Source organism: Culex quinquefasciatus, chromosome 3 (genome assembly GCF_015732765.1).
Source record: "Culex quinquefasciatus strain JHB chromosome 3, VPISU_Cqui_1.0_pri_paternal, whole genome shotgun sequence".
Taxonomy (NCBI): domain Eukaryota; kingdom Metazoa; phylum Arthropoda; class Insecta; order Diptera; family Culicidae; genus Culex; species Culex quinquefasciatus.
This window is the reverse complement of record NC_051863.1, coordinates 7796800-7808918: the sequence shown is the minus strand read 5'-3', so window position 1 is coordinate 7808918 and position 12119 is coordinate 7796800. Positions and strand designations below refer to the sequence as shown.

Here is a 12119-nt window from a genome sequence, read left to right as displayed (position 1 = left end):
TTTCGTATGTGACTGGTCAGGAAATGTTTAATACAATTGCCAAGTTGTGCATTCGAGTTGAATAATTGATGGGACAAATGTGGTCATCAATTCAATTTAATATTTGGCACGTTCATTTTGCACGAATTCAATTTGTAAAATAATTATTTCATAAACAGAGTACCGTCAGTGGGGGTGGGTCTAAAAACGATACACCTCTCGTAGCTTCTTAATTTCAAAAACAATTTAAATAACACCGAAAATCTTTTAACGTAGAATTGTTCTTAAATAGTCTAGTAACACTTTCCCAAAATATGGTGGAATTTGATGAACTCTATCTTAAATGCCAATCGTTTGAAAATTGACGCAATCTCTCCTCTTAAAGTACAGCACAGTCTGTGGTAGAGATTTTCAAACATTTCAAACAAGCAATTCCAACAGAAATACCAAAAAAAAATAATTTTCGAGGAGCTATTTGTGGCCAAAAACGTACCTCAACTGTAGACAGATGCTAAAATGACAGGATTTGTTCTAGGAACGAGATTTTTTTTAGCTAAGTCATCTTAAGATGTCCCCTTCACAACCCTTTGGGGAGATGGGGGTAAGACGGTCACCCTAAGTATCATAAAATTTACCCAACAGATTATTTTGATCTCAAATTACGTACATATTGTTCTACAAGTAGTCCATTATAGAAATGACATAAATTAGTTGGTATAAAAACCAATTTTCAATACTTTTCAGCAATTTTTAACAAAATAATTGAAATCGTATATATATATATATCGCTGAAATTTTAAAGTTATCGCAGTTTTAGTGAAAAAAGTTGATTTTTTGCCGATTTCGTCATTTTCCCGTTTTTGCGCGTGGCGCGTCGAAAAACGCAGTTTTTATTTTCAAAAAATCGTATCTCCAAAACGTACGGTTCGACATCGCCAATTTTTTGATATGTTATGTGAAATTTTCCGAGGAATCCGATAAAAATATTTTCAGACATAGGCTCTTTGGTCCAGACACGGTCAAAACGCCATTTTAAGTTTTCATACGACTTTTTCAATAGTTAAGCTAGATTTTTGGAACTTTTTACTATTTTTCCCAAATAGCCAAACTCATCACCTTTCTTTTGCGTCTAAGACAGCTAAAATCGGATGAAATGGCGCGGAGATATGATTTTTAGAAAAAAGTGGTTTTTGCGAAAAATGACGAAAATTGCCATTTTTTGAACCACCCTAGCACGATGTAGGCCACCCTAATGGCCAAACAAAAAAATACGGGTCTAATTATTTTGGCCAAGGAACCCCCAGAAAAATTTTGAGCCCGATCGGAGAACTTTTTTTTTGGTTTAGGCTCTTTTCAAATGGAATTGCTGTATATATATATATATATATATCGATGCTTGTGTGCATATATTATATGGAATACGCGGGGTAAGACGGCCACCCATGTGGGGTAAGACGGTCTTTGCTTTAAATTAACTTAATAACTTTGCTAAATCCACCCAAATACCTATATGGTTGGTTCAACAGACTTCTCTGAATATCATAATTATTTTGGTTGAAAAAATTTAGTTTCAAATGTGAAGAAAATTCCGTTTAAACAATTTCATATTTTGGCTCAGTGAATTTCATACTGTTGCGACCACATTTTATGAAAAACTGTGAATTTTTACTGCAAAACAAACACAATTTAGGCCGTTGCAAATATTTTTCAAAGTTTGTCAGGGGGCAAAAAATTTTTTTCTAAAAAAACTTCAAAATTTCCATGAAAATAGAAGTATAATCAACTAAAAATAATCTAAAATGCATTTTTCTGCATTGGTAATCATGTTTAGCATGTTTGGGCTTGTTTAAAAATGTTTTGAATTTTTATGAAATTCCAATGTACAGCACCGCAAAATATTTTTTTTGCAAAAAAAAAAAATATTTTCGTCGAAACTTTGATATTTCGGAAACTAATGATTGCAAAACAACTGGACAGGATTGCAGGATATTGCATTCAAATCTTGAAATCATGGCTCATAAATTCAATTTTTAAACATTTTTATTTTATTATTTAGCATGAGGAACAGTATTGCTAAACATTTTAGTAATATTCATTAGTATTTATATTAAAACAATGGGGTGGCCGTCTTACCCCAGCTCCCCTGTAACAGTATGTATTTAGTTCCATAGAGAAGAACATGAGAAATGGTAAAATCCATAAAAATCACTTTGACCCAATCTTACCCTCCAGACCCAAAGTCACCCCTGATGACAGTATTAAAGCCATTATAGAGCCATATAGAGTTTTCAAGCCAAGTTTTGATTTCTTCTCAAAGTGCGGAATTTTTTTTCTGAATCGGCTATACTAATTTTACAAAATATTCAAGGGATCATCCATAAACCACGTGGACACTTTTTTAAAAATCTCAAAAAAAAATCTCTCTGGCCTGACACATCTGATATAAACTATTTAAAAAAATCATTTTTTTTTTTCGCTCTACAGCATTGTCTTGAAGTTTTTTATTCTTTAATTCTTTAATTCTTTAATTCTTTAATTCTTTAATTCTTTAATTCTTTAATTCTTTAATTCTTTAATTCTTTAATTCTTTAATTCTTTAATTCTTTAATTCTTTAATTCTTTAATTATTTAATTCTTTAATTCTTTAATTCTTTAATTCTTTAATTCTTTAATTCTTTAATTCTTTAATTCTTTAATTCTTTAATTCTTTAATTCTTTAATTCTTTAATTCTTTAATTCTTTAATTCTTTAATTCTTTAATTCTTTAATTCTTTAATTCTTTAATTCTTTAATTCTTTAATTCTTTAATTCTTTAATTCTTTAATTCTTTAATTCTTTAATTCTTTAATTCTTTAATTCTTTAATTCTTTAATTCTTTAATTCTTTTATTCTTTTATTCTTTTATTCTTTTATTCTTTTATTCTTTTATTCTTTTATTCTTTTATTCTTTTATTCTTTTATTCTTTTATTCTTTTATTCTTTTATTCTTTTATTCTTTTATTCTTTTATTCTTTTATTCTTTTATTCTTTTATTCTTTTATTCTTTTATTCTTTTATTCTTTTATTCTTTTATTCTTTTATTCTTTTATTCTTTTATTCTTTTATTCTTTTATTCTTTTATTCTTTTATTCTTTTATTCTTTTATTCTTTTATTCTTTTATTCTTTTATTCCTTTATTCTTTTATTCTTTTATTCTTTTATTCTTTTATTCTTTTATTCTTTTATTCTTTTATTCTTTTATTCTTTTATTCTTTTATTCTTTTATTCTTTTATTCTTTTATTCTTTTATTCTTTTATTCTTTAATTCTTTAATTCTTTAATTTTTTAATTAAATAAATTAATTAATGTTGAAATTCAGTTTTTTTTGCGGAGTAAATTTTTGGGAGGGAAAAATAATAGGAAAGAGAACTGCTCCAAACGAAAGCTATCAAGATTCAGGTGCTTTTTTTCGAAGTATTGAGCGGAACTAAGGGATAAAAGCTTCCTTTCACCGTTATCATGTGAAGTGTGAAGCTTTCACAGCTACATTGAAAGTTTTGAAAAGGCATAGGCGTAGCAATGCGAAAGTAAAGGGTGAGCTGATTTCAAAATTGGTTCAAAAAATTTCGATTAAAAACATGATGTGATACAATAAAAAAAACTCTTTTCCGTTAGGAAGTGTGACTAAATATAGCACGGATCATTTATTTTCCTGTTCCTTCCCCCCTTCTTCGTCGTATCACACGCATGTCGCTCAACCGAAAACCGTAATCCAGCCGGTATTGTTTCCGCCCGAAGGTTTTTTTTTCCATTTCCTGTTATTTTTTTTTTTCTTTCTTTCTCAATTGAAGATATCCTACTAAACCTAAACCTACGGTTCTAATCGAAGCTCCAAAATCGTACCGATTCTCTGTTTTTTTTCTCTCTCTCTCTTCACTGGTTTTGTCTGCATAATTTTTTTTTTATTGTGACATTTTTTTGTTGTGGCTGCTGGCAGTTTGAAAGCCTTTCCCCTAACCTTTTTTTGCGGTTTTATGGTTAAACAATAAATAACATTCAAGTAAACAATCAACACGAACCGCGGTTATTATTTTGTTTTGTTAATAGAGTGGCGTTAGTGTTTTTCTTTTTTTTTTTTTTTTTGTCAATTATTGTTTATTCTGAACTAAAATGAAAGGGAGGGAAATGTAAGGAAAAGAGTCACTGAGCTGCGTCTATTGTTTGTGTTTGTTAAACTCTATAGGAACGTTTATTTGTTTTTGTCTGCGCGTGTGAGTGTGTGCTAGTCTCTAGAATTATTCTTGATAATAAATTCAGTTATTATGTGTGTGGTGTGTTTTGCATAGCTACTATTCGATAATTAATAAGTCTGCTTTTGTTACATTTAAACACTATTGTTTATGCTAGCGTGAATGTTTAAGGTGCGTAGGTGACTGTTGTATGGTTTATTATCCCGTTTTTATTCTTTCTCTAAACTTGTTCAATATCAGCTTTATATGCATATTTCATAATATGAGTGTATTACGCATAAATCATACATGTATACAATTACCGTGTGAGAAAATTAGCCAAAATTACAACAACGAAAAAACATCTGCAATTCTTCTCCTCTTTTTTTTTTTTTGTTGTCTTCCTTTTTCCTACCCGAAGGAAGCCTAAGTTAGTTTAGTTTAGTTTAGTGTGTAGAGTAGTATAAGAGTGTGTGTTTTGTGTTTGTAAATGGCTGGTCACCGCCGACGCGAAAACGGTCAAAACTTTAAAACAGCTTCCAGTACTGGGAGCTCTTTTCGCCGCCGCAGTACAAAAACATCGACGCAGGTCTTTCCAGGTTTAAGGCAAATTCTTTGGATTTCTTGGAGATTTCCTTGTCGAAGATCTGAAACGAAAACGATTCCAACGTCAAACTCAGTTTTTTTTTTCTTAACACGCACTCGCATAATCCTACATCATTCTCGTTAATCTCCAGCACCGACGCCAGATCCCACTCGACGCTGGGGAAGGGGTTCGAGATGAAGCGGGCGGCGGTGGCGACCGAGGGCAGCACGTGCGACTGCAGCGTCGCCACCTCCCACAGCGAGCTGTCCAGCGCGTTCGACTTGCTCGGGTCGCGCTCGTCCATGATGAACGGGTCCTGGGAAACTGTTCGAAAAAAGAAAAAAAAAGAAGAGAAGAGAAGCATTATTTACGGCAGTCGCATTCGCGGAAATTTGCAGTGCGGTTTCCATTGCAGTGGGCGCATTTAACGTGGGCCTTTTGTAGGTGAGCAATTCTCTACCAAAACCGGAAATGGATTTTATTTGTATTTTTTGATTTGGCTCAAACTTTGTGGGGGCCTTCCCTATGACCAAATAAGCTATTTTGCGTCATTGGTTCACCCATACAAGTCTCCATACAATTTTGGCTGCTGTCCATACAAAAATGGTATGTAAATATTCAAACAGCTGTAACTTTTGAGTGAATTTTCTGATCAATTTGGTGTCTTCGGCAAAGTTGTAGGTATTGTTGAGGACTTTTGAGAAAAAAATAGGTACACGGAAAAAAATGCAGATTTTTTAATCAACTTTTTTTTCACTAAAACTCAATTTCCCAAAATACGTATTTTTTTATTTTCGAGATTTTTTTATATGTTTTAGGGGACAAAAATCCGCAACTTTTGAGCCATAGAGAAACATGGTCAAAAAATCTGCCGCCAAGTTATGAATTTTTGAAAAAATAGTCATTTTTGGAAAAAAATCGAAGATTTATGCAAAAACAAGTTTGACATTACTTTTTAATGCAAAATTGAATTTGCAATCGAAAAGTACTCTACAAATTTTTTGATAAAGAGCTCCGTTTTCAAGATATAGCCACCGAAAGTTTGATTTTAGCGAAATATTTGCAGTTTTTAAATTTTAAAAAATAGTGACCATGAGTGACCATTTCTAAAAATATTTTTTTTGAAAAGTTCAGAAAATTTGCTATAAAATTGTCTAAGAGACATTGAAGATTGGACCTCTGGTTATATTTACCATTTCTAAATTTCGTCAATACTTACATATTGTTTTGGACAGAAACATAAACTTCTAAAAATATTTGCAGCTGCCTAACTTTACGATCCCAAAATTCAAAAATTTAGGAAAGTTGCTTCAAATTTTAGTATCCAAAAAAGTATAGGTCATCGCATAAATTTTTATGTTATCGAGCAATTCCAGCTCAAATTAGGAATTTTTCTGGTACTTTTGTACCCGACCCTCTCAGATTTCAATGAAACTTTATAGATATGTTATTCTAGGCATATATAAGCCATTTTTGTGCATATGGAGCCAATAGTACTCGAAAATAACATTTGAGAAGGGCGTAAGGTATTTAAATATTTTTGTATATTGTAATTTAAAAATTGCTGTATCTCGAAGCCGTTGCGTCGCATCAAAAAGTGGTCAAAGACAAACTTGTAGGAAATTGGACGGGCTTTCTGAAAAAAATACACTGAAACAAAAATACACTGAAACAAAAATACACGCCACATCTATGAGATTTTTTGATTTTTAAGTTTAAAACTTAAATTTAAAGGTGATGTTACGATTTTTTTTCGTTCAAAATTTTTGAGGAAATAGCCTAATATGTTACAAAAAGTCTGATGAAAAATGCAGGATGGTATGTCTCTCCTTAAAAAATACAAAAATCAATTACTTTGAAACCCGGTAGTGGGAATCGATTCTCCAGACAATTTTACAATTTTGCATATCAAATTGTTATACGACCTTCTCAAATGTAGGGCTAGATTTTTAAAACTCATTTTTTTCTTAAGCCCTATTATTAAATTACCTTTGAAATGGCGCGGAGTTATGATTTTTTGATATACAGTCCAGACTCGATTATCCGAAGGCCTTGACTATATTTCCCTTCGGACAATCGAATCAGGAAAAAAAAATTCGTTGTCTTATTTTTATATGACGAGCTTAAACATAACCCCTAAACCATGCAAAAGTGATCCAGAATTGTTAAATCCAAGATGGCAGCCAAAATGGCGGCGACTCACTGTTGAAAAAAAGCATTTCATAATTTAATAGGCAATCAATTACTCAAATTTGACTAAAATAGAGTTGCAGAACTCGATTTTGCTATTGAAAATAAGAAAATAAAAAAAACGAAAGCAAATTTTTGTTCGCGATTCGATTATCCAAAGTTTCATACAAACCTTCGGATAATCGAGGCTTCGGATAATCGAGTCTGGACTGTATATGTTTTATGCAAAAAACGACAAAAATTGCTATTTCGGACCACCCTAACCAGGCGTAGGTCACCCTAAGGACCAAACAAAGAAATACGGGTCTAATTATTTCGACCAATGAACCCCCGGTCCAATTTTAAGCCTGATCGGACACATTTTTTTAATCAAGCTGTTTTCGTGGGGAATTGCTGAATATTGATATACAAAATGAATTCGAAAATTTAAAAAATCTGAAATAAAGAAACGAAATACACAAAAATATTCACGAATTCAAAAATTAGGGCGTCCAATTTTCCCGGGTTTTGAATTTCCCGGGAAACGGGAAAAATATTTTTGGAATCCCGGGATTTCCCGGGATCCCGGGAAATTTTTGAATCAGTAATAAAATCTATGTTTCATTATATTTGTTATGTTTTCATCATTGAATTAGCTTAATAATATCAAATGGTTATAATCCTCACTTCAATCTAAACAAAGACGACAGTTTTAAAATAGCCTAAAAGATTATTTTTTGTCTTTGTGGTGTTTAGGATTTTATATCAACTACTATTTTTAATTCCAGTATGATTAATTATTTTTTTATTTGCGAATCAAATTACATAATTCTTTTTTTTTTTAAAGGTCCAATAAGCTTTTGTTTTCCATATGTTTATAGGACCTATTCAAAAAAAAACTTTGGAATTCTTTCATATTTTTTTTCTTTTATATATATTTTATATGACATGACTAAAACAGCTAGAAAACAAACAACGACAATAAATAAAATGATACCAGTCAATGTAAAATTTTAGATAAGTTTTGAATTCATTGTTTTATATAAAACATATTTTACAAATTATCTTCAAGTTACTACCGCCAACCGAGGGAAAATCAGAACTACAGTCTAAATAGGTACAGGAGATTTTAAAGCAATACATTTAGAAGTACAAATTGTTTTGTTCTGTTACTGTTTCAACCGAAGTAATCCAAAACGTCATGAAAATATTTTTTGCTTTAATAGCTGTATTTATTCGTTACATTTGTACGTATTTGCCCTAGATGCCGGTGTTTGATTATAAATGATTTGATATGAGATTGTTTTTTTTAATTTAAAATCGAAAATATACGTAAATATATCCAGTTTTTCAAAAAAATAAAATAATAGAGAAAAAAATGTAAAGCACTGGGCATTTTGCGGACCTGGTAATTCAAATTATAATATTTTTTCCTTAAATGCCAATTTAATGCTGAGATTTGCTGAATACAAATTTTAATTCATTTTATTGTTCTACTATTTTCACAACCAAATCTGAATTTCCAGACCAAAATATGATTTTTTTTTTCAATTTCGGGAATCCCCGGGACAAATTATAGAAAATCCCGGGATTCGGGAATTCCCGGTTTAGGAAAAATCCCGGGATTTTTGTCCCGGGAATTCCCGGGATGGACGCACTATCAAAAATTAAAAAAATCGAAGAATCGAACTCAAAAAATATAATTCGAAAAATAAAAAAAATACAGATTCAAATAAATAAAAATTGACCAAAATTTAAAAACTAACCGATTTTAAAATTCTAGAGTTCAAAAACATTCAGGGATTCAGAAAAAAATATTCAGAAATTTAAAAATTGAAATATCAAAAGCTAAAAAAAACAATTACTCCAAAAATCAAAATTTATAAAATTCAAAAAATTAAAAATTAAAAACAATTTTCGGAGATCCAAACATTTTCTAGCAGAAACTGATTCAAAAATTTAGAAATTTTTAAATTTATATAAATTTGTAATGAAAACATTACAAAATTCGACAGATCGAAAAATTCTGAAATTTAGAAAGAATAAAACTAAAACGTTCAACCAAACCCGCAAGAAAAAAACACAAATATTCATAAAGCCAAAAATTCAAAAAATAAAAATCAGAAATTTATATTTCAAATAAATAAAATTAAAAACAAAACTAAAAAAATAATTGCAACAAATACAATTTCTAAAATTTTAAATATTCAATGTTTAAAAAAATAAGAGCAATTTAAAATTGATATTATCATTAACTCTATTTTTTTTAATTCAAAAATACAAACATTTTAAAAAAATGTTAGTAAAATTTTTATTCAACGAAGTTTAAATTCAAATATTGAAAATAACAAAAATAATAATTTTCGGAAATTCAAAAATTTTAAATTTCAGAGTTTAAAAAAATCTATCTATAATTTAAAAGGCTGTTGCAAATATATTTCAAAATTTGTGTTTTGGTAAGTGTTTAGGTTTTAGGAGCTTAGAATTTTTAAATGTTGGGGGTTTAAGAATTAAAGAATTTATTAATTTATGAATTCAAGACCTGACATTTTTTAGAATTTAAGTTTTTTTTTTTGTTTTTGAGGTTTTGAATTTTGCATTTTGAATTTTCAAATAATGTAATAATTTTATCTTTTCACCAAGAATGCCAGGTGCAGGCATCGTCAAATGCTGATAGCCAACATTTCATAGGGGGTTCAAGAACAAAATACGCAACTTTTCTGGGCGGCGTTCCTTTCAAGCTTATCTGAAAATCATTAACAGCAATTTAAAAACTTTAAAAAATTAGGAGAATTATTCAACCATCGGTTCAATATCCTTAAATAACCAAAGTGAAATAGGCCCAAAAAAACGGGTAACAACACGCCAATTTAAAAAAAAAATTAAGAACTATTTTTTATGTTTAAATAGATATCAAACGAATAAGTAAATAATCATTTCATGCTTTCGTATTTGTTATGACGTAAAAAAGTTTTGAAATTCCTTCCAACGATTTACACTACTATTCATTTAGATGAAATTGGATATTCTAAAAAGGGAATTAGTAAAAGGATAGGAACAGAAAAGCTTGAATCTAAATCACAGTTTGTTTTGTCTTTTGACGTCGAAAAACTTCGCTGCACAAGTCAGCTTATCCGTTGTAGATGTACTTCATCATCAGCTCACTGAGACGAAAAAAAATACGTTGTCTCAATTTCACTCACCTTCCCCTCCATTGGGATGAAAGATGAGCCGCTTCAGCGCCGGATGTCGCATGATCAGGTTCCCGATGAAGCGCAGAATGATCACAATGTCCTGCGGGGGTGCAATCAGGGCCAGCCGCGCCAACCGCTTGACGAAGGCCGCCACCAGACCCTCCGGCAGGTGACTGGAGCTGAGAAAGATGTCCGCCAGATAGAACAGGCGTGCCTTGAACTTGGCGTGGAAGATCTCGGGCTCGAACATGGAGTACAGCTTTTCGTAGATGTTCGGGTAGGTCAGATTGTGCTGCTGGATGAGCACGAAGATGCCCTGAAGGGCAAGCAAACTGATGGCACCGCCAACGTCCAGCGAGTCCATGAGAAAATCTGTCAGGAGGACCGGCTTGTCCAGGTGGATGAGGACCTTTTCCAGCAGCAGAACCAGCAGCTGTCGGTGCGACACTTCGTCGTGCGTCCAGTTCATGATGCAGGACCAGGTTTTGTTGATGTGTTTGCGAATGTACGCGTAGTCCAGCTGCTGCAGCTCGATGCACAAAAAGCAGGGCGTTTCCTCGAGGAATTCCTTGCTGAAGCAAACCGCACTGAACAGGGTCAGGAAGTTCTGGACAAACTGCGAGTTGGGAGCGAATTCCTTCGGAGCTAGCGACGGCATCACCTTCCAGCAGAAGTAGACCACATCCTGGTGCACGGTGTACTCCTGGAAGCGGTTTATCAGGTTCGCGTTGGGCCGATCCGACGGAAGCAACGCCTGGAGCAGCAGTTTCAGCTTGGCCAGCGGAAATCCAGCTGTGAGCTCCAGCGGGCTCTGACATTCCGCCGCGATCAGCTTCATGGCAGTGGCCAAAGCCAGCGCACTCTCGGTTGGCCGCTCGTGGCCACATCCGCCCTCCACAATGGCACTAAACACTTCTTTGTACTGGTTCTGAAGCCACTGTTTGTGGGCCAGCTCGGAAGATTCCGCTGGAAGAAAAAAAAAAACATCCGATAACAAAGAAACTCCAACCAACAATATGGACGAACCGAACTCACCAACAGGCTTCAGCGGCTGCACCTCGATTCGCATTTCGTTCCGTCGCAGCAACTCCGTAAAGACCAGTTCCAACGCCAGCAAACTCGGATGGATAGAGGCCATCCGGGCGCAGGAATCCTGTCGGGAAAAAATGCATCACCACCATGAAAAACCCGTTTTACCCTACTTCTCCCCCCCTCCCCTCCACCAACAAAATGTTGCGACGCCACTCACCTTAAAACTGGCCACAATTTCCTCCAGCAGCGCTCCGTTCCGCGGTGCATCGAGAAACTGGACCGCCCGCGTCTTCAGCTGCTTCGTGAGGTGTTTGTTGGCTGCCTGCGAATTGGCACCGGCAGCTGGCACAGGAGAAGACGACATTTTTGCCCAGCACACTTTTTCACCCGAGACCAAACGAGGAGAGTGATGGTTTCCAATGAGGTGAAGGAAGGACTTTTTAATTTAAAAAAAAATGCACGCAACGCGACCGACACACGAGTTTTACGTCCCGGTAAAAATAACCCCTAAATCAATTACTTTGTATGAGCGTGCAATGTTTCTTTACTGCGGCACAGCCTGTTTTGCTGTGTGCGTGAGAATAAAGTTGGGTTTTTTCACCAACTTTATTCTCACGCACACAGTCACACATTACGGAGCGACATATAGGTGGAGCTGGCATCGCGAGTCGCAAAAGTGCACGACTAAACTGGATGGGGTATTGTATGGGTTAAAAATCAATATCCCCCCAACAAAAAATGGTTATATGAGTTGAACTGAAAAATTCCTACTCTGAGAATCCATGATTTTTGGTTAGGGTGTACGGGTGGTGGGGGGAAAATTCAAAGCACGCCAAGTTTCCGGCGCGAAAAGAAGCCTTCTGCAACAAAATTAAATTTCATCCGTGAAAAATCTATTATAACATTGTGAAAACAAGGTAAGTATGTAAAAATTAGCTAGTTTTGAAGATG

General features: G+C 33.6%; 1 protein-coding gene across 1 annotated transcript; it reads right to left on the bottom strand.

Annotated features, from left to right (window-relative positions):
- Positions 1-3629: 3629 nt before the first annotated feature.
- On the bottom strand, positions 3630-11650 carry LOC6053009 (nucleolar complex protein 4 homolog). Its single transcript, XM_001869136.2, has 5 exons — positions 11386-11650; positions 11172-11289; positions 10146-11102; positions 4904-5097; positions 3630-4834 (listed from the first exon to the last, which is right to left on the bottom strand). The coding sequence occupies exons 1-5, from the start codon at positions 11530-11532 to the stop codon at positions 4715-4717; spliced, it is 1536 nt and encodes a 511-aa protein (XP_001869171.1). The 5' UTR covers positions 11533-11650; the 3' UTR covers positions 3630-4714.
- Positions 11651-12119: the final 469 nt, after the last annotated feature.

What these genes read in the sequence shown, in the direction of transcription:
- LOC6053009 (XM_001869136.2), bottom strand. Translation starts at nt 11,532, where the DNA reads ATGTCGTCTTCTCCTGTGCCAGCTGCCGGTGCCAATTCGCAGGCAGCC. An exon ending in GCAGCCGCTGAAGCCTGTTG is followed by an intron (nt 11,103 to 11,171) that starts GTGAGTTCGGTT and finishes TTTTTCTTCCAG; the next exon opens with CGGAATCTTCCGAGCTGGCC. An exon ending in TGGAGATTAACGAGAATGAT is followed by an intron (nt 4,835 to 4,903) that starts GTAGGATTATGC and finishes TTTTCGTTTCAG; the next exon opens with ATCTTCGACAAGGAAATCTC.